The following is a 20,540-nucleotide window of genomic DNA, read 5'->3' as shown; positions in this document are numbered from 1 at the left end:
AGCTGATTCTAACATCAATAGTGAAATGCACAGAAATGAGGTAGCCAAAACTGTTTTGATAAAGAAAACTTTATTAGGAAACCTAAATTATTTTATTTTAGTTCCAGGAATCAAGACCGTGTAGCCTACATCAACACGTGTGATCAGTGGTGATGGGATAGTATTTTTCAGAAGGGATGCTAGAATAATTGGATGTCCATATTTAAAAAAAAACATAAGCCTGACCTGTGGTGGCGCAGTGGATAAAGTGTTGACCTGGGGCGTTGAGGTCACCAGTTCAAAACCCTGGGCTTGCCTGGTCAAGGCACATATGGGAGTTGATGCTTCTTGCTCCTCCTCCTTTCTCTCTCTCACTCTCACTCTCTCTTCTCTAAAATGAATAAATAAAAATAAAAAAAACATAAAAAATTTAACCTTAGCTTTTATCTTGCACTATACACAAAATTAACTCAAAATGTGTGTCAATTTAAGCATATAAGTTAAAACTTTTAATTATTAAGATTTTATTTCTGAAAATACAGACAGAAGTCATTGGAATTTTGAAATAGACAAAGATTTCTCCAAACCATAAAAGAAAAAATTAACATATTGGACTTCATCAAAATTTAAAAATTTCTGTGCTTTGATATAAATCATAAAAATATAAATAGCAGGACACAGATTGGGAGAAAATATTCATATTACATATGCCTGACAAAAAGACTTGGAACCAGAATATACAAAGAAATCTTTAAGACTAATTAGGCAACTAATTTTAAAATGGCAAAAAGTATTGAACATGCATTTCACAAAAGAAGTTATGCAAATAAGTAACATGAAGAGATACCAGTAATCATCAGAGAAATGCAAATTAAGAGCAGTGAGAAGAAAACCCGAGGAGATGGCTCTTCACAGCCCCTAGAATGCCCGGCTAAAGGCTCAGGATGGGAGGGTGTGTGAGGAGTGGCTCAGGATGGGAGGGTGTGTGAGGAGGCGGAGCACTCCAGAACTGTCGGTGTGGCGGGGAATCAGAGTGGTGCCTCTACTGCTTCGGACAACACATTGGCAGCTCCTTATGAAGTTCAGTGTACACTTCCTAGGTGATCCAGAAATGACGCTCCTGGGTTGTTACTGAACACACGGTCTTATACATGATTGTTCATAGCAGCTTTATTTGTAATAGTCAAAACCTGGAGAAAACTCAAATATCTCATCAATAGGAGAAGGATAAACAAATTTTGACACATCCATACAATGGAAGACCAGTCAGCAATAGAAAGGAATGAAGTATTGATATACATAGCAACATGCATGAACCTCAACATAACTGCTGCCTGAAAGAAGCCAGACAAAAGAAGAGGACATATCGTATGGTTCCGTTTACATAAAGTTCTAGAAAATGCAAACTAATCTCTAGGGACAGGCAGATCTGTGGTTGCCTGGGGGTGGGGAACGGAGAGGCATTACAAGGGGGCCGGAGGAGACATTTGATAGTGAGGGTGTGTTCACTTCTGCTTGCGGTGACGGCTTCATGAGTGTGTACATATGACAAATCCTTAAATTCCTGCAGTTTATTATGTATAAGTTATATCCTAATAAATTTATTTACAAAGAAAAAATGCCAGCTACCATTAACCTTTTTCTCTCAGGTTCCCATCTTTCTTCGTATATTCAGTGTGTCTGACTATGCACGTGTTGCTTTCAGATGACTCGTTCCGGACTCGTAATGCCAGCAGTCTCCCAGCGTCCTTTTCTCCTAATGCTCCCCTCCCCAGCACCTCCCGTGGGACGGGTACCTCGGTTGATCCAAAGAGCAGTGGAAGTAAAGATATGCAGCCACGTAAGGCCACCTTGTAAGTAACCCAGCGATGTACTCCTACGTGTATTATCCTACTCTTCTCCGCGGTGCACTTTCCTTCCCACTATTTCCAAAAAGCAGAAAATGTCTGTAACGAGGAAATGTTCTAAATTAAAGGGGATTATTAGCGCATGTGCCTCTGTTACGTTTAATACTTTGAATAAGATGATCTGTATATGACAAAGACAGGGCAACCTTAGGGAATCAACAAGAAACTTTAAATGGCTCCCACTAATATCCGAGGTTTTAAAATTGTTTTTATGAGGTGTTTACTTTCAGGAACTTTATATGAGAAGACACTGGGTATAATTGCATCCCTTAGAAGAGCTAGCGTAAGTGGACAGTGCTTCATCGCCCCGTGCTCAGAAAGATGGGCACTGCTGCTTCCACTTCAGAAATCTACTGCAGCATAGAGTCCAGAGCTGTGGGTCAGGAAGCTGGAGCCTTCTGCAGACATACTTGTCCTTAAAGTTGAGATTATAAAGGACCTCTGTTCTCCATACCCCCCGTGGTTCCTTTTTATGTGCTGCTGGTATCTTGTTTGAATTGTTGAAGTCTTCGTTTCTTTTAGTTTAAACATTGAAGAGGGTGGTCCCATAAGAATCACCATGATTAAAGGTCATATCACAGGAGAAGTGATTCATCCAGACTGCCCAAAATAGACTTAAAGGTTTACTCTCTTCTACGGGACACCTGAATCTTCTGATTAAAATGGAATTTAAACAGCATTCAGATTTTCCTTTAGACATATGTCACTTAATTCATGACTATTTTCTAATAAAGTTTCTGACATGCATCTTTTAGTGGAAACTCCATGCTGGTGTCCCTTTAGGAACTGAGCTATATTGTAACTGATTCTAAGTTTTTAATTGGTCATTAGTATGTACAAATATAAGTGTATTTAAGATTCATTCAAAACTTAGAAACAAATTTATGGAAAAGAGTTCAAGGAAAGAGTAGGACTATATATCATAGAAAAAAGTAATAAGTAGAAAAAATAATACTGTATTACAGATTAGTAGTGTTAATACAGAGGACACTTTTATTTACAGGGAATGCTCTTTGATACACTTGCTCTAATGTTTATACTGTGGATGATCCATTTAAAAGTCGTGAAATTAGAGCCAGACAAGGTCATGGTCTGTAAAGAGCACGGAGCTGGAGCCCTGTGCCCTGTGCCAGGTTCCAGCGGCAGCTAAGTGGCTGTGGACGTTTGCTCAGCACTCTGGGCCTCGTCTCATCAGGAAAATGACAGGGGTGACTCCTGGTTTGTTCTAAGGTGCTTTCATATTCTGGCATTTTGAGATCTGTCCTCTCTGTCACTCTGGCCCTCCTCCTCTCAGAAGATTGCCCTGGAATTCTTATATTAATAACATCAGAATGTAGTTCATTCTTTTCTCAACTAATTTTTCTAAATGCCAGGCACTTTTAAAAAATAAAGACCATTGCCTGACCTGTGGTGGCTCAGTGGATAAGGCGTCAACCTGGAAACACTGAGGTTGCCGGTTCAAAACCCTGGGCTTGCCTGGTCAAGGCACATATGGGAGTTGATGCTTCCAGCTCCTCCTCCCTTCTCTCTCTCTTTCTCCCTCTCTCTCCTCTCTCTCCTCTCTAAAAATGAATAAAAAAAAAAAATAAAGACCATTAAAACTTTGTATATTTATATAACTCTCCTTTATTCCAGATGACTATCTTCATCTGCTCTTCCATTGCTGAGCATGCTTTTCCTGCTTATAGACGGAATTTTCTCTTGCTCAGTAGATATAATATATAATTATTCTAATAATTATATGATCAATTACATGTATAATTGTTTAAAAATGCATCTAGAAACTTCTGCTAACAAAACACATCATTTGCTTCTTATGTTCTGAATATTCTGAAGGAGGAGGGATATTGGTATTACAGAAACTTTTTAACATGTGACTCGATCTGCACATCCATAACTTAATCTCTATAGAATGTGCTTCCAATCTAGGCTTTGTTATGAATGCACACTGCACATAGCCGGACAGGTGGTCAGTGTGCTTATGTTTCTTTACATTTCTGTGATGCAGTATCCACGGTTCAGCACCATATTATATCCAAGTGAAAATATATTCTTTTCTACTTGAAATAAGCCTAGAAGTGATTTCAGAAAATATTAATTATCCATTTTTGCTGCTCAACAAAAGTCTATGCAATACATTTTCCCACTTTTTAGTATCATAGAGGTGACACACACCAGTGTCTTAAAGGAGGTATGGGAATGCATAGTCTTTTAAGGCTAAATAATTGACAAATATAAGCTGCATTAATTTCTGTTATGATTATGCAAAAGAAAAATTTAGGAAACATTGTATGAATTGAATTGAATACTATGTTACGTACACACAGGATTTGGAAATTAAAGGTAATTCCAAGTAATATTTAATGTGTAATTTTTTTCACTTAACCAGAATTCTCATATATTAGATTTGTTCAAAGTTGATTCTATCTATATTTCTTTATTTACTTTGTAAACATTTTATGGATAAAATTTTTCATGTTTTGTTTTTTCCTCTCTTCTTTCCTCCTTTCTCTTTCCTTTCTTCTCTTCCTTTCTCTTTCTTCTCTTTCACCTGCTACCCTTCCTCCTTCAATCCCTCCCTCCTTTCCTCTCTCTCTCTTTCTCCCTCCCTCTCTCTCTCTTTCCTTCTTCCTTTTTGTCAAAGAAAATCCAGAAAATCCAATCCGTAAATCATCTGCTTGATGAAGGAGACCAAACAAAGACAACTGGAGATAATATGATTGATGGACAAAGCTTAAAGCAATGGCTGGGGGCTTCTTTTTTTTTTACTCACTGGAATGAGATCCATTATGGCAGCTGATGTTGCTAAGAGGTCCATATTTGAAATTAGAATCCCTAGGAGGTAGAATATATATTTCTTAAGTAATAATGTGACTCCAGAATCCCAATGTCATAGTGAAGTGTAATGAAAAGCAACTTCAGTAGGAGCCGTACCTACTGCTGGCGAAGAGACAGCGCGTTTGTTTGTGCAGGACCCTCTACCTCCCTGCGCTCGGGCTTTAGCACCGCAAAGCTGTGTGGAAGCCCGTATCACTGACATTGCCCTAGCGAGAGCGTCACTGGGAGGGGACATGGGGTAAGAAAGACATTGCAGTTCCTCACCAATCTCCAAGTCCAATTGAAAAGTCACGCCGAAAAGGGGACAAACAGCTGTCTGCACTGTGGTGACAATATGTTGTACTCGGGTAATCTGAAATTTACATTTGGCAATGAAAATTCCACAGAGATTTCTGATAACTTTTAGCCACAACTACCTTAAAAATAATAGATTGATGATTTCCTTTCTTTCCTAGAAAAATTTATTTTATACTTTGTTTACATTTTAGAATGTGTTTGTCTTTATTTAATTAAAAATGATGAATCTAGTTTGAATCAGCTGTTATTCCAAGCTATCATGCTTACGCTATGTCAACAGCATTTATTTGTACTGATGCTAATATTTTCATCAGAATTTGCCTGTGGAACATATATGTTATTAATTTTAAAATGTCAGTTCTTGAGATATACTGTATGAAGCTATTGTCAGCTTCTCTATTTCAAAATGCAATCAGCATACAACTATATTGATATTAGAAAATATTTGTTTTTTAAAATATATTGATGTATGATAAAGATGATCTAATTTGTGAATGCCTATGCGTGTGTGGTTACTTTTTATAATGTGGAATAATGAATAGTGAATTTACTCCAAATAAAACATAGGTTGATGAGATACCTGTGTTTGTGAAAAAAGTTTTAAATACCTTTCTGCAGTTTTTATTCTATGATTAAAGAGTAAGACAGTTCATTTTTAAGTACTAACAGAAACACACCAACATCAACTATAAATTACTCAGGAACAGTGGCTAAGTGTGGAACTCCCATGCTGTCAATATTTCCCCCCTTTTCTTACAGTTGGCCTTGTTTGGGCTATTTTCAGTGATTCTCTTAAGTATCTCTCATTTAAGGATAATCACCTTAATGAAATTGTTCAACTACCCTTTTGTCAGTACTTACAAATTGAGTAGGGAGAAAAGCTTGACCATGTGGCCGATTTAATACATTCTTTGTGGATTTCCTTCAACTATTTTAATGATGTCTCCTGCCAGCATCACTGACATGGAATTGAACACGTGTTCTGGTACAGAGTCTTGATGCCTAAATGGGACATCGGAGTGACATCAGTTTTTCCAGCACTTGGATTCATAATCAGCATTGACTTTATTTTAAATAAAATGGAGAATTTCACTTTATTTGTTTAATAATGAGTTTAGCAGAGTGAGGAACTTTTATTTCCATTATGCATGTGAGAGAAGAGGGAAGCGATTTGACAGAAACGTCACCACTGTGCATACAATTCTGGAATTTGCAGAAGTCAGCTGCAGTCTTATTCCAAGGCACTGAGTTATCAGTTATGACAGTTGATCAAAATTATGCTTGGAAGACTTTTTTTAAGAACATGATAATGTTAAAAATCGTTGAAATACTTGTTAAAATTATATATATTTCCAAAACCAGATATATAAAAACAGCAAAAAACAAATTGATGAATATCCACACATATGTAGATTTGCACAGGAAACAAGACTGATGCTTTTGTGAAAGACCTTCGTTGCCTGACTTACCAAATAGTTCCTTTAAACCTGTGTGACAGAGAAAGATCTCCATCCGTAACTGCAGAGAAACAAAACAGCACCTTCATCTGTTTGGTAATTATGGAAACTTGTATTCTTAAGGGTAGGTTCTAGAATTTCACAGATTAGCATTACAAGCAAAAAACTCAATTTTAATAGCAGGAATAGAGAAGGCTTAAAAGGATTTTACTTCATAGAGGTAAAAATAAAGAGCATGTAGAAATTTTCTTCCACAACCTCATATGCATTTGAAAATCACATATGCATTTGAAGTCCATTATTTGACTTCCTGAGTGCAGACACCTTACCCTGAAAGGGCCGGGTCCATTTGCAGTTAAGTAGGCAAACGTGAAATGTTTGAATTGAAATGAACAGATTCTTCAGCTTGAGTAGGAGTTTTACAGTGAAGATAAAGGAATTAGATTGATTCAATAATCTGTTCTCAATTATTATAGCATGTGTGAGAGACAGTGTCTATATGTGGGTGGGTGTCTGTCTGTGTAGGAACAGTTTTTAAAACCTGACAATTAAATATAGTGAAGCTTTGTTATAATGATGTTCAGATTTCTCCCCTTAGTTGAAACCTTGAACTTTTTTGTATCATTAATTGCACTTTACATTGGTCTGTGTCTCTAACCTGACAGTGTTTTAGGGGCTTCTTCAAGCATATGTGGGGGTATTAAATTCTTTTTCTTAAATAGAGAATAGGGCCGTTTTCTGCCTCAAAGAATATTGTGTTAGGTGTAGTCGTTGTGTTAATCCAAATTCGGAGGGACCCGAATTATGGAAGACAGGAGCAAGGTCTGTCGGTTACAGATTAAAGCTTTATTGCCTAGCTTGGCCAAGCGGCGGGAACTCCGACAGAAATCTGACGGAGAGCGCGCCGGCCCTTTGTTCTACTTAGTTTTTATAGTTTTGTAAGTGGGAAGTACAGAAGCAAAAATTGCAATTAGGAGCCCCTTACCGCTATTGGTTATAGTTATATGTCCTTTAACATGATAGGACCACGTTCAATTTGCAAACCATACATCATTTTGGAGAAAACAAAATTTACAAGTCAACACAATGGTAGAAAGATATCTCTTTACATATTAAAAGGCCTTCCTATATTTTCTAGTGTTCATCGCCATCTCTCTGTCCAGAGTCAGACGTATTAACCGCATGCATTTACATAAGAGAGGTAGTTTCCATGGGGACAAATGCCCGCAAATGGCTCATAGTTATAAGAAAAGGTTTATTTTGGCTTTTCCCTTCCTGCACCTGGCTAGCCATTCACTCCTTTCCCCACAGGTGTGGTGGAATGTCAGGGAATCTATGCTTTCCTTCCCTTTTCATTTACAATACAATGGCAAGAGCCATCCTGGTTATGCCAATCACACAATACAGAGACTATTCTCACAATTTCTCTGCACACCTTAACCCAAATTAATAAAATGTTCTCCAAGCCTCCTAAAATATTAATATTAATTCTGTAGCCTTTGGTACTTTACAACACCTGCGGGTGAAATGGCTCAGTGGCTCCTCAGTTGTGCCATTCCCGTTTCGCAGGGCATGTGGGAAGGCAGAGGAGAGTTTACTTTGTGTGTTATACGAATCCTTCAATAATAACGAACCTTTTCATAGCTGGGTTTGGCCAGCTCTATTTCAGAGGATATTATGTTTTCATAGACTTTTTATTTCTAAATTTCATCTCTTAAAGGTGGGTAATTTGATTGAGCCTCTTTTATTTCTCTTTTTAGTATTTTTCCATATATAAACCTGATTGATCGAGTACTAACAAGGCCCCGAGGAGTCCAGCTGGAGCAGTCCTCTGTTTCTGCCCTCTTCCTAGGCCCCAGGACTGCCTCGCCCTCCCCAGGTGTGAGCCAGCGCCCTGGATAAGGGGACACACGTTACTCCGATTTGTATTAACGGTTAAGATGACTACTCAGTAAGTTAATTTTAGGTGTAAAATTGGATATCAGACAGATAGAAATGCAACTAGGCATTTAGTTAACACAGCTGGCACTCTAAGATTAGTTAGCTCTATTTAGGAGTCTCATAATTTACTCCTAAAATATTTTCTTGTCTTTGTGACAGTAAATGACTGCCTAGGCAAGTTTCAGGTGTATTTGCTGTTTTCCTTTTAACCTTGGCATGGAGTTCATGCTTCTATTCCGTGTGCCTGCAGCGGGCGCCCGGGCCCACGCTACTATTCCATGTGCTGTCAGAGGGCACCCAAGCCCACGCTACTATTCCGTGTGCCCGCAGCAGGCGCCCGGGCCCACGCTACTATTCCGTGTGCTGTCAGAGGGCACCCAAGCCCACGCTACTATTCCGTGTGCCCGCAGCAGGCGCCCGGGCCCACGCTACTATTCCGTGTGCTGTCAGAGGGCACCCAAGCCCACGCTACTATTCCGTGTGCCCGCAGCAGGCGCCCGGGCCCACGCTACTATTCCGTGTGCCGTCAGGGGGCACCCAAGCCCACGCTACTATTCCGTGTGCTGTCAGAGGGCACCCAAGCCCACGCTACTATTCCGTGTGCCGTCAGGGGGCACCCAAGCCCACGCTACTATTCCGTGTGCTGTCAGAGGGCACCCAAGCCCATGCTACTATTCCGTGTGCCGTCAGGGAGCACCCGGGCCCACGCTACTATTCCGTGTGCTGTCAGAGGGCACCCAAGCCCATGCTACTCTTCCGTGTGCCGTCAGGGGGCACCCGGGCCCACGCTACTATTCCATGTGCCGTCAGGGGGCACCCGGGCCCACGCTTCTATTCCGTGTGCCCGCAGCGGGCTCCCGGGCCCACACTTCTATTCCATGTGCCGTCAGGGGGCACCCGGGCCCACAATTCTATTCTGTGTGCCCGCAGCGGGCTCCCGGACCCACACTTCTATTCCATGTGCCGTCAGGGGGCACCCGGGCCCACGCTTCTATTCCATGTGCCCGCAGCGGGCGCCTGGGCCCACGCTTTATTCCATGTGCCGTCAGGGGGCACCCGGGCTCACAATTCTATTCCGTGTGCCCGCAGCGGGCTCCCGGACCCACACTTCTATTCCATGTGCCGTCAGGGGGCACCCGGGCCCACGCTTCTATTCCGTGTGCCCACAGCGGGCGCCTGGGCCCACGCTTTATTCCATGTGCCGTCAGGGGGCACCCGGGCCCACGCTACTATTCCGTGTGCCGTCAGGGGGCACTCGGGCCCACGCTCCTATTCTGTGTGCCCGCAGTTGGTGAGAGGTGAGCACATGCAGCCTGTTTGTTTGGACCTCACCAGATGGTTTAGAGTAAAAGAAGGAAAAGTGAAATGGGCTGGAGCCTGGAGTCTGGAGGCCCTGCCATCGCCACATGGGTGGTGTTGAGCAAGTGCTTGCCTTCATCTGAGATGTCCTGTGTGGCTTGTCCATTGTGTGCAGTGGGCACAGCGTCTGAGGCCCAGGAACATGTTTAATCTCTTGCAATAAACAAGTTACTTCCTTTGACAGCACCGCTATAAAGACAGCTATAACCCATACTATATGCATTATTATGTCAGTGAAGTCATAACATACAACTTTCAATATAGACATCTGTATTTTTTATGGAAGAGTGACCCCCAAAGTGTCTGGGGGCCCGTGGAAGTAATGTGACCCTGTCTCTGCCCTTTGCAAAATGAAGGTTTTGAACTCGATGACCTATGTCTCAGTGGGTGCCTGGTTGAACACGCCCCGGAGTAGTTGGACCACACTGAGGCAGCTGTGGTCAGGGCCGACTACCGCCGTGTTGTTCTGATTGTCGTTAGCAAGAAGTGATCTATAATAGAGGGCAAGAAAACACTTTCTTTGCTCCAGAGGGCAGTAAAGAGTGTAAAGCACATGGCTCATGGAGAAGGTGAGCGTGTCTTCCTCCCAAAGCCTTCCTCTGGAAACAGTGTCCTGGTCTACCTTTTTTTTTTAAGTCCCGCAATACATGAGTAACAGCGAAAGGTAAAGATAGTCTACCAGGCTTGTCTTTAGTCAACAATGAAGGCTCTTAGTAACAGGTTTAAACTACCAAACAGATTGGGCAGACATCTTAAAATTAGTTTGAATTTAATACTCAGGTTTGTCTAAGAATGGCTCAGACTAGCAGAGGACAGGGCCCACTGTCTCCTGCCCCCCGAGCCAGTATCCAGTATGGGTTCCCATGCCCCACATTCAGTGTCTGCTGTGCACCGAGGACTCTGGCCTGTCATAAATCACAGGACAGTTGGATTCACTACCCTGCCCAGAAATAGAAGCATTCCAGAGGTTTCTTCGTAGATCATGAAGTGAAACGGCCGGTCCACTCTGATGACGGGAGGCATGGAGTAAGCGGTGATCTCTGAGACAGTTCCCGCCATGGCCTCGGTTCCTTTCTCATCGACCTCAATCGCTGCTCTCTGTAAAACCTGGGACAGGAAGTAGAGGGGAGGACCAGAGGGCGGCAGTGGAGAAGAGGGGATTAACTGAGCCCTTTGACAGTTTTTGCTATGGCCCTACCCACAGGGCCACACTCCTAGGAATTAGTGGCACAGGACTCCTTCGTGCAGACAGGTATGGAACTTGCCTTGGAAGCTCAAGACAATACCAGGAGACCCCAACAACCCAAATATGAAGCATGTTTTGGGTGTGGACGCAAGGACTCTGGCTGGCTGGTCCACGCACGTGTGCCGCAGATCAGCAAATACTCTCTGAGCGTGGACTTCGTGCCACTGATTCTTGAGCGGAGCTGGTGCTCCTCCAGAAGGTTCTCAAGCTGTCTGGAACTCCTGACTACTTTGACCTTATTTCTGGCTGGCAAGGTGGGGTCAGGGGTGTGGCTAGGCTCCCCAGCACCCAGTACTTCTCTGAGGGGTCCCTGGAGCAAGTCCTGGGGTCCGTGAGGTCTTCCTGAACTCTGAGTGCCTGTTCTCGGGCCATCGGTCATGACTGGGGGGCCCTTCTGTCCAGGAGCCTCATACTAGGTGGGCGGTACACCCACATACCGTAATTATTATAAGAGGGGATAACGGAAACATCAGTGTAACAACATCTGGAGATTCCTTGATTTCCTGTAGTGAAAATTTATTTCCTGGAGCAGAGGGAGAATAATGAGTGGTTTGCAATTTAAAATGTAGAACAGCACATTGCTGCAATTTTCCATGTGTGCAGCAGAAATTCTTTCAGGTGCTGGTCTGCAGGATTGTCACGTTCACTTGTCTTACCTTCCCTGAGATGCTAAGGCCTGACTTCAGGCCATGGCGACCTTACCATCCAGCTTAGGTGGATGCATTTTTAATGGAACATTTCCTCAGTTGTAATGATGACTGGTGACCGCTGGCATTAGTAAGCCGGCCAGGAAGGCTAACCAGTTCCCTGCAATGCACTGAGCTGCTCTGAACAACAGGCGATTGCTTCCCCTCAAAGCCAGTAGGGCTTCCACGGAGAACACAGATGAGCTGAAGGGATTCCTTGGGGAAGGTGACTAACCTTAGGCTCAGTAGCTTTAGAGGCAGAACAAGGGCCAAAGAGCATGAATTAGGCAGGAGTTATAAGTCAAATATACTGCTCACAAAAATTAGGGAATATTTCAAACTGAATATGAAGCTATAAATATCCCCTAATTTTTGTGAGCAGTTATATATATATATGAAAAAAGCCTAAATACAATTTTATCCATTTGTGGATTGGGCTGCTTTTCAAAGGAGTATTGAGTTTCTTGTCACTGAAAGCAAAAGGGAGGGAGGGAGGGAGGGAGGGAAGGAGGGAGGGAAGGAGGGAAGAAGGAAGGGAGGGAGGGAGGGAGTGAGGGAGGGTGGGAAGGAGGGAGGGAAAGAAAAAAAGAAGGAAGGAAGGAAGGAAGGAAGGAAAAATAAGAAGGAAGAAGGAACTGGAGGGCTGGTTTGCAGGGATTTGAACAGAGGGGATTCCAACAAGGGCGGGAAGTTGAGCAGAGGACCTCTGGGGTTTCTTCCATTTTGCAAGTGGTGCAATTTCATGAAGTGTTAAATGAACCTGTGAATCAGTTTCTCTTCACGGGTAAATTTTTTCTTGAGCGTGTGGAAGAGTAGAGAGAGAGAGAGAGAGAGCTCTGCATAAGAGAAATTAAATTAGGTGAACTAATAATTTAATAAAGTAGCTCAAAATTCTTAAAACATCCAACTTGGGTACTATTTCAAGCCTTTAGAACTTAAATCTAAATTTCTACTAAAATGATTTGCAAAAATAGTTGTTGGTCTTGGCCCCATTTCCTGCTGAGGGTTTGGTCCCAGTCCAGGACCCGGCTTACCTTGGATACTTTCAGATCTCTCGCGGTCGCTGAGAGTTCGCTCAGGCTGGCCCAGGGTGAGAAGATTCTTCTGATTCCCATCTGCTTAAGCAGTTCGTGCATCTCATACTTCTGATCTAACTTGAACTTTGGGAAGGAAACTTCCATGTTCCTGTGGTACAAGTACACATGACATCATGGTGAAACGCAGACAAAAACCACACAGAGACTCTGCACGCTAAACAGATCACACTTTCCTTCCTTCCTCTGAGATGATTTCCATTAACGCGTCCCCCTCAGTTGACTGTGCGTGGAGCCCACTCTGTTCTTCTGTAATGGTCCAGCTTGGAGAAAGCAGCCCTTGCTCATCAACTATATACAGGTAAGTTCAGCTTCACGGAACCAGTTTTACCTCCGAGCCAATGATGCACAATCTCTTTAGCAAAGAATACTGCATTTTGAATCCATTTCCCTATGTTTTAAAAAGCAACCCAAACCCCAGACTCCAGGGTAGCAGCTGCAGTCAGTGTCTGGATTCCGTAGACCGCGGGCTCCCAGGGGAAAAGGGGTCTGGGGGCGGGGCAGCAAGAGGGGAGCGAAAGGAACTTCCCGCCCCCTACCCCTCGGTAGCCAGAGAAATGCCGAGGTGATCTATTTTATATGCATTGTGGCTCAAAAATAAAAGGCATGAAAACGAATAATTGTCACTAAATTAGTCTTTAAAGAAGTCTCAATTTCTTATTCTGTCAAGTGTAGCCACAAATACCAGCACCAGTTTCCCAGGGTCATTCAGAGGATTGAATGAGACGCAAGTACCCAGAACAATGTTGGCTGTACGGTAGGAGCTGAACATTACTTCCTTTTGCTTGCTTTATCCCCTCAGTCTTCCTCCCTCTCACCCACCTCCGGTCCCTTAGCAAATCCTGTCACCTCCGGCCTCCTAACGGATGTGGGGCGCACTGCCCCCCCAGCCCAAGGGGCAGCGTCCTGGTCTGGATGGTTACAGTGACCGCCTGGCCGGTCTCCTGGCCTCCCCCCACCCCCATGGAGTCTTTACTCAGCACCGGGGCTGCGTGGCCCTTTCAAGTGCGAGTCAGACCATGCTGCTTCTCTGCCCGAAGCCCCCCGTGGCTTCCCGCCACCCGCAGGAGAAGCCCAAGTCGTGTCTGGGGCCTACAGCATGGCCCTGGGAGACTGTGCCTGGTCCCCCGGTTCTTAGACCTCCTCTTCTCCCCGGATGCCCTGATGTCCCTTAAACCCACCAGGCACTCTCTCGTCCCCGAACTGTCACACTTCTGCTCGTAGCACTTGTCGCCTGCCAGATACCCGCGTGATCCTGCTTCACTTTGGGGTTTGCTTACTGCCACCCCCTTAGCGAGGGCTGCCCCGACGTCCACCTGCACCTGCCGGGGCCGCCGTCACCGTCACCGTCACCTTCCCTGCACTCTGACCTAGTTGTCTCCCGTCCCTAGAATGTAAGGTCCTCGAGGGCTCCCTCGCACATGTGTCACAGTGCCCGCCGTAGGAGAAACTTAGTAAGTGCCGGCCAAGTGACCGAGTGAGCCGGGCACAGTGGCAGGTGCCAGAGAGAGCAGGACACAGGACAGGTGCAGCCCCCGCGCTCCGGGGTAAGACGGGCATTCAGTCATGGGGCCGTCGTGGGTGCTGGCCCAGATGGCAGGCTGAGCCTGTGTCGGGCAAGGGGACCTGCTGTACCTGGTTTTCATGTTTCTCAGCCATGTGTCCACCAGGTCTGCGGTCAAGTAGTCTTCGAGGGCGAGGTGGTCACCCACTTTCTCCATGAGGACCACCAGCATGGTGGCGTTTCCTCGGTAGGGCAGTTTGAGGACATGGCAACGAAAATTCTTATCGAAGGTGTGGGCGAAGTCGCCGGCCCTGTACATCATGGGGACCTTAACCGAGCTGTACTTGCTCACGTGGAAAGAGTCCGCCTCGGTGAGCAGAGGGTTGAAAGGGGTCAGCCATCTCCCTGAGCAGGTGAGAAAGGACTCATTGTGGAAGCCACCAGCCTAGGGAACATCGTTCTTGCTAAAGCCACGGAGGGCCAGGACCTACCCCACTTCCTGCCCCAGCTGTGAAAGCAGTCTCTTACGAGTAGCTTTTGACCACAACTCAGGCAGGCAAAGATATTCCCCAAAGGTCAGCCGTGGTGGGCTCACTCCCAGCTGGCAGAGCACAGACACACCCGTGGGCCTACTGGGGTCACAGCAGCAAGGACATGTCTCCTAGTCGTTCCCTGTGGCTAGTGCCCGCCTAGAAGAGGCTGGGCCTCTCCCTGCCCCTGCCCCTGCCTTCGTGAGCGGCCTTCTCTCCGCCTTTGTCCCGTGGGTGCACACCCATGTGCAAACAGAGTCCACTGGGCAGACGTGGCGACACTCCCCACCCAGCGCTGCTTACGGTGGCTCTGAGAGAAGGGGCCCTTTGCTGACAAATAGCCGCACAATCCAAGGGAGGCCACCAGCGTGCAGCAGCGTGACTTCCTTCCCAGACCTCTGCCCGGGGCTGTGGCCTGGCCAACTGGAAGCATTCTCCTCCTGCACTTTGGAAGTCCCTCATGTCAGCTTTCTGCTACAGCAGTGGCCACACAGGTCCACTGCCCCGTAAGAGGGGCAGGAGGGGAAGGACCTGCGTGAGTGTCAGGGTCCCTCACTGAGCGTGCCCTGTGCCGGGCACCAGTGTCAGGGTCCCTCTCTGAGCGTGCCCTCTGCTGGGCATCAGTGCCAGGGTCCCTCTCTGAGCGTGCCCTCTGCTGGGCATCAGTGCCAGGGTCCCTCTCTGAGCGTGCCCTCTGCTGGGCATCAGTGCCAGGGTCCCTCTCTGAGCGTGCCCTCTGCTGGGCATCAGTGCCAGGGTCCCTCTCTGAGCGTGCCCTCTGCTGGGCATCAGTGCCAGGGTCCCTCTCTGAGCGTGCCCTCTGCTGGGCATCAGTGCCAGGGTCCCTCTCTGAGCGTGCCCTCTGCTGGGCATCAGTACCAGGGTCCCTCTCTGAGCGTGCCCTCTGCTGGGCATCAGTGCCAGGGTCCCTCTCTGAGCGTGCCCTGTGCCGGGCATCAGTGCCAGGGTCCCTCTCTGAGCGTGCCCTGTGCCGGGCACCAGTGCCAGGGTCCCTCTCTGAGCGTGCCCTGTGCCGGGCACCAGTGCCAGGGTCCCTCTCTGAGCGTGCCCTGTGCCGGGCACCAGTGCCAGGGTCCCTCTCTGAGCGTGCCCTGTGCCGGGCACCAGTGCCAGGGTCCCTCTCTGAGCGTGCCCTCTGCTGGGCATCAGTGCCAGGGTCCCTCTCTGAGCGTGCCCTCTGCCGGGCATCAGTGCCAGGGTCCCTCTCTGAGCGTGCCCTGTGCCGGGCACCATGTCACCTTGAGCAAGCTAACCTCCCTCAGCCTCTCTTCCTCTCTCCAGTCGGTGGGGGTGCCCCGTTTTCTGTATTAAGAATCTGAGGACAAGTGACTTTGTCGCTTGCCCCAGCTCACAAAAGGAGAGAGTGAAGGACCGCAGATGTAATCCTGAATGTCTCAGACCATTGGCCTTCTTCTTTTAATGACCTAGAAGATTCACTGTGTCAGGACCAGATGTGCTTGGAAACTAAGGACTCCAAGCACGTGGGTCACCAGGGCCTCAAATGAACACGTCCAGCACTGTGCCTGCTACATCCTGCACGGTCAGTGCCTATTTCAGTCTGTCTGTGGAACCTGAGAACTTCACAGAAAAGCATTTGGCATTAACCACATGCGGGCCCAACAGGAAAGGAGGGGACGGACGGACGCAAAGACCCATGGCTTCGGGAGAGCAGAACAGGATCCAAATACCTTTCAGCAAGATGTAATCCACAAGAATTAATTTGGTGTCAGGGTTAATCTCATCAAAGAGTTGGGGGATTTTCCCCTGCGTCTCTTTGTTAATGTAATGATTCATGAGCCCTTTGGCTTGGGAGGCATTGCGAAAATTCATGGTCACACACTCATCGAAATACCTCTTGGATAAATTGAGGAAGGTCTCTTTGACGTCGAAATCCTCCTGGAGGAAGGCCAGACTGCCCTGGCTGAGGCCCAGCTCCCGGCTGCGGGCGAGGCGCTCCCGGAGCTGCCGGAAGAGGCCGAGCCAGTGCCCGGGCCTGGTCTGGTTCAGGGTCTGCAGGCGGGGCCCGCTCTCCGGCTGGGCTCTGGTCTGCCTCTGGACGCCCAGCATCAGGGCGGCCATGGCCACGGACAGGCCGAGCGGGGAGAAGACCACGTTGCCTTCGTGCCTCAGGGAGATCTTCCGCAGCAGGTTGAACCCCATGTTGGAGGTGTCCGCAGAGAGCTGGCGCCCGCCGGCCGTCAGCCAGGAGTCCTCCGCCTGTTCCTCCTCCGGGGCCTGCACTCCCTGGGAGGTCCCGTTCTGGGCACTGGGGGTCTGCAGGGGCTCTGGGGACTGGGGACCAGGGCCCAGGCCGGCCACCAGCCACACCTCGGCCAGGAGGCAGGGCAGGAGGAGGCGCTGCACCGCCTTCATCCGGTCAGCTGTGGAGGCCCAGGGAGCACTTCTCGTCGGCAGCAAGACTTCCTCGGGAGAAAGGAGGGCAGACGTTTTTAATGCCTGACATAGCAGCCCATCGCTGTGCTCTGGTACGATCCCCCAGTGACCCCCTTCCTTCCTTTGGGGTGTGGGCGGTAAGGGCTTAGCTCCGGCTCACGCAGGCTAGTTCCCTTGGGGAGATTGGGAACACGAAGGGGTGACAGAGCTTCCGGGTCCCATTACCCAGCTAGCCTCCCCCACCATTCCCACTCATCCCACTTCCTCTCGAGAGCGTGGACTAAAGAGGACGTGGTCGGGGTCCCAGGCCTGACTGGGTAGGGGTCGGCGCTGGGCTGGGGGCAGGAGGTTCACAGGCCCTTTACTGGTCTGCTTTTATCATGGCCCCGGTCGCTGGGCCCGACAGCAGCCCGTCAAGCTGGGTTTGGGGGACCTGGGTCTGGGGCACGTTTGGGGGGAACTTAGAGGGTCCAGGTAGCGATCAGGACCAGGAGAAGGGGCAGTGCTGAGGTTGCCAGATCAGAATCTGCCCCCTGCACCTCTCCTACAGCCTTGGGGCCCAAACACATAGACCCATCCCGGTCTTCCTTCCTTCACCAGACCTGCAGCACTCAGCACAGAAATGACTAGCCAGGTCCCCACGAGGCCTGCACTGGCCTCGTCTACACCTCGCAGTGACCTGGGAAGTGCATCCTCACTCTCACCGCCCCGGGGGAGCCAGCCTTCCGTCCGGGCAGTGGGTCTCCAAACCCCACCCACTAGCCGTCCTGGCCCCTACCACCACCCTGAGCTCCTTCGCATCCCCTGGCACAGAGCCCGACTCCGAGCACCTGCACGTTCCCCATCCGGATAGACACCAGAGGGCTGGGCTGGGCCACCGCCTGACAGTCCCATGCCCAGCTCCTGCTGTTCAGCTGACAGCACCGTGTCTGTGACCCACAGACTGGCTGGGCAGGTCACTGAGATGCACCCTCACTCTCTTCTGGGCCCACCGCCCCAGAAGAGCCTATGTGGGACAGGACCACTCAGCTCAGTGGGCATCAGACAGGGGAGGCTACAAGCCTTATGGGAGTTCTCATTAGTAGAGACCCTCATTCTGAACCAGGCCACCTGTAGCAGAATGCGGTACCAGGGTGAAGTGCCCAATGCAGCGGGCTGTGTCCTTCTCTGTGCCTAGTAGAAAATGACACTGGGCCCCAGGATTCAGTGCACTGTTCTTGCTTATGCTAAATGGCACAAGAGAATTCAGCCTGAAGTCACTACCTTACTCCATGAACTAGTTCTGCTGTGTTTCTTAAATGTCAGTGTTTAGGGACTCCTATGCAATTCTAAATGTCAAGGCCGAGCTCAGTAGCTCACTCCAGCATTGCAAATGCAGGGTAAGTACCTCCTGCAAAATCCAAACAGACCCCTGGCTCACGCCTTCATTACACAGGCGGCCTTGTTTTATTGGGCTTCGCAGATTCTGCGTTTTCATCAACGTCAAGACAAGACCCTCCCCAGCAGAAAGATCGCAGTTTGCTGAAGGCTCAGGTGACGGTTAGTGGTTTTTTTTTTTTTTTTTTTTTGCAATAACGTATTTTTTTAATTAAGCTATGTATATTGTTTTTTAGACATAATGGTATTTGTGTGTGTGTGTGACAGAGACAGGGAGAGGGACAGATAGGGACAGATAGACAGGAAGGGAGAGAGATGAGAAGCATCAATTCTTCATTGCGACACCTTAGTTGTTCACTGATTGCTTTCTCATATGTGCCTTGACCGTGGGCCTTCAGCAGACCGAGTAACCCCTTGCTCGAGCCAGTGACCTTGAGCTTAAGCTGGTGAGCTTTGCTCAAACCAGATGAGCCCGTGTTCAAGCTGGCAACCTCGGGGTTTCAAACCTGGGTCCTCCGCGTCCCAGTCTGACACTCTATCCACTGTGCCACCACCTGGTCAGGCTAGACATAACAGTATTAAACATCTAACAGACTACAGTATAGTATAACATATGCACTGGAAAACCAGAAAATTCATGTGATCGCTTTGTTACGATATTCACTTAATTGCAGTCTGGAACGTCAGTGCCCACAGTGTCTCTCGGGCATGCCTGTATACATTACTTAGCACTGCTCTGTAAGTTAATAAATTAATCCCATGGAAGCATACTCCTGAATTCAGATCCCTTCTCCCTGACGGTGGTCAGGAGACAACCCCAGCACCCAAACAGGTGTCACCCCTCCCGGTGGCGAAGTCTCAGGTTTGGAGCGGCAGCCCGGCAATGCACAGGGGCCCCTGTATGCAGCCTACTAGACAGACACACGGAGCCCCTGAGGTCACTGTTCATCTGCTGACTGGAACAGAATCTGTCCCCTCAAGCATCAGGCACACCCTGTCCCCTCACGCACACCGAGGATGTATCATCCTAAATAGAAGTCGAGTGGTAAGAAATCCACAGCTCCCTCTCCGCCTCTCAGCCCTGAGGGTCGCTGGAGAGCTCCCCACCCAGCCCTGGACCTGGGGGACTTGCTCGCTCGCCTGGGCAGAAAGAAAGCTAGGATGTTGAGTGTGGCTTGAATATTGAGTGTTGAGGCGCAAACTCTCAGGATCTAAAAGCCTCGTCGTCTTTCCTCCCTGCAAAGGAAGCCCCTGTGTCTACAACACACCTCTGCCGCCAGCACTGCCCTCCTCGGTCCTCGAGTGAGGGACAGGCACTGCGCCGACTCCCACCCCTCACCTTAGAACCCATCCGGAGAGGGCGAGAACGTCATTTCCCACCCCTGGCCGGCTAGACTGTGAAGGCATCCCTTCAATCCACTGCCTCTTACCGCTGAGTGGCCGCTCGGGTGCCTGGGAAGGTCCTTCATTCAGGGCAAAGACAGAAGGTCGGAGTTTGTAGCCGAAAGCCTGCAGCAAATATTTGCTATTCCAAAGTATGCGCCCCGTGGGACCATTACTGATTAACATCCTGCTCAGAGGTGCTGGTGTTCCCGGAAAAGCAGAGACAGAGACGCTTCCCATACTCCCCAGCTGCCCCTCCAACCCTGAATGTGGAACTTCTCCAGGAGAACTTGTTTCTCAACTCCAGGCACGGCCTTCATGAGACCCAGCTCCTGTTGGGACGGAGTTGTTCCTGACGCTGAACAGCTCACGAGAAGGGAGGCCTCCTGGGTCCCCGACCGAGGGCTGGGCACCATGTGGGGGTGGGGCAGAGATGAGTAAGACCTGCTTCCCTGACCCCCAAGGAACTCTCAGTCCAGGGGAGGGAGAGACAGCGAAATTGCTATGAGCAGCAATACAAAGTCATC

At 48.1% G+C, this 20,540-nt stretch overlaps 2 protein-coding genes across 5 annotated transcripts in view; one reads left to right on the top strand and one right to left on the bottom strand.

Moving 5' to 3' along the window:
- The window catches only part of PPP4R4 (protein phosphatase 4 regulatory subunit 4), a 78,143-nt gene extending 72,596 nt beyond the window's left edge, over nucleotides 1–5,547 (top strand). For both annotated transcript variants that reach the window (XM_066343032.1, XM_066343031.1), the window contains 2 exons: nucleotides 1,685–1,832; nucleotides 4,531–5,547. In XM_066343032.1, coding sequence (XP_066199129.1) covers nucleotides 1,685–1,832; nucleotides 4,531–4,555 — 173 coding nt within the window. In that variant the 3' untranslated portion in view covers nucleotides 4,556–5,547. The remainder of the gene's footprint in view (nucleotides 1–1,684; nucleotides 1,833–4,530) is intronic.
- Nucleotides 5,548–9,137: 3,590 nt separating this feature from the next.
- SERPINA10 (serpin family A member 10) lies at nucleotides 9,138–20,176 on the bottom strand. 3 transcript variants are annotated; one of them, XR_010746253.1, is made up of 6 exons: nucleotides 20,061–20,176; nucleotides 16,548–17,283; nucleotides 14,440–14,713; nucleotides 12,745–12,895; nucleotides 9,675–10,885; nucleotides 9,491–9,595 (listed from the first exon to the last, which is right to left on the bottom strand). XR_010746253.1 is itself a non-coding variant. In XM_066343417.1 (5 exons), exons 1-5 carry the CDS (start codon nucleotides 20,097–20,099, stop codon nucleotides 10,694–10,696), a joined length of 1,392 nt encoding a protein of 463 aa, XP_066199514.1. In that variant the 5' UTR covers nucleotides 20,100–20,176; the 3' UTR covers nucleotides 9,138–10,693. The 3 variants fall into 3 exon arrangements, 2 of the variants coding, with proteins under 2 accessions (XP_066199514.1, XP_066199515.1); XM_066343417.1 differs by having other exon boundaries at nucleotides 9,138–10,885; XM_066343418.1 differs by having other exon boundaries at nucleotides 9,471–10,885; nucleotides 16,548–17,279; nucleotides 20,061–20,168.
- Between the last annotated feature and the right edge of the window lie 364 nt (nucleotides 20,177–20,540).

This window comes from Saccopteryx leptura, chromosome 6, assembly GCF_036850995.1.
Source record: "Saccopteryx leptura isolate mSacLep1 chromosome 6, mSacLep1_pri_phased_curated, whole genome shotgun sequence".
Lineage (NCBI taxonomy): Eukaryota > Metazoa > Chordata > Mammalia > Chiroptera > Emballonuridae > Saccopteryx > Saccopteryx leptura.
The sequence above is the reverse complement of the archived record's forward strand: the minus strand, read 5'-3'. Positions and strand labels throughout refer to the sequence as shown.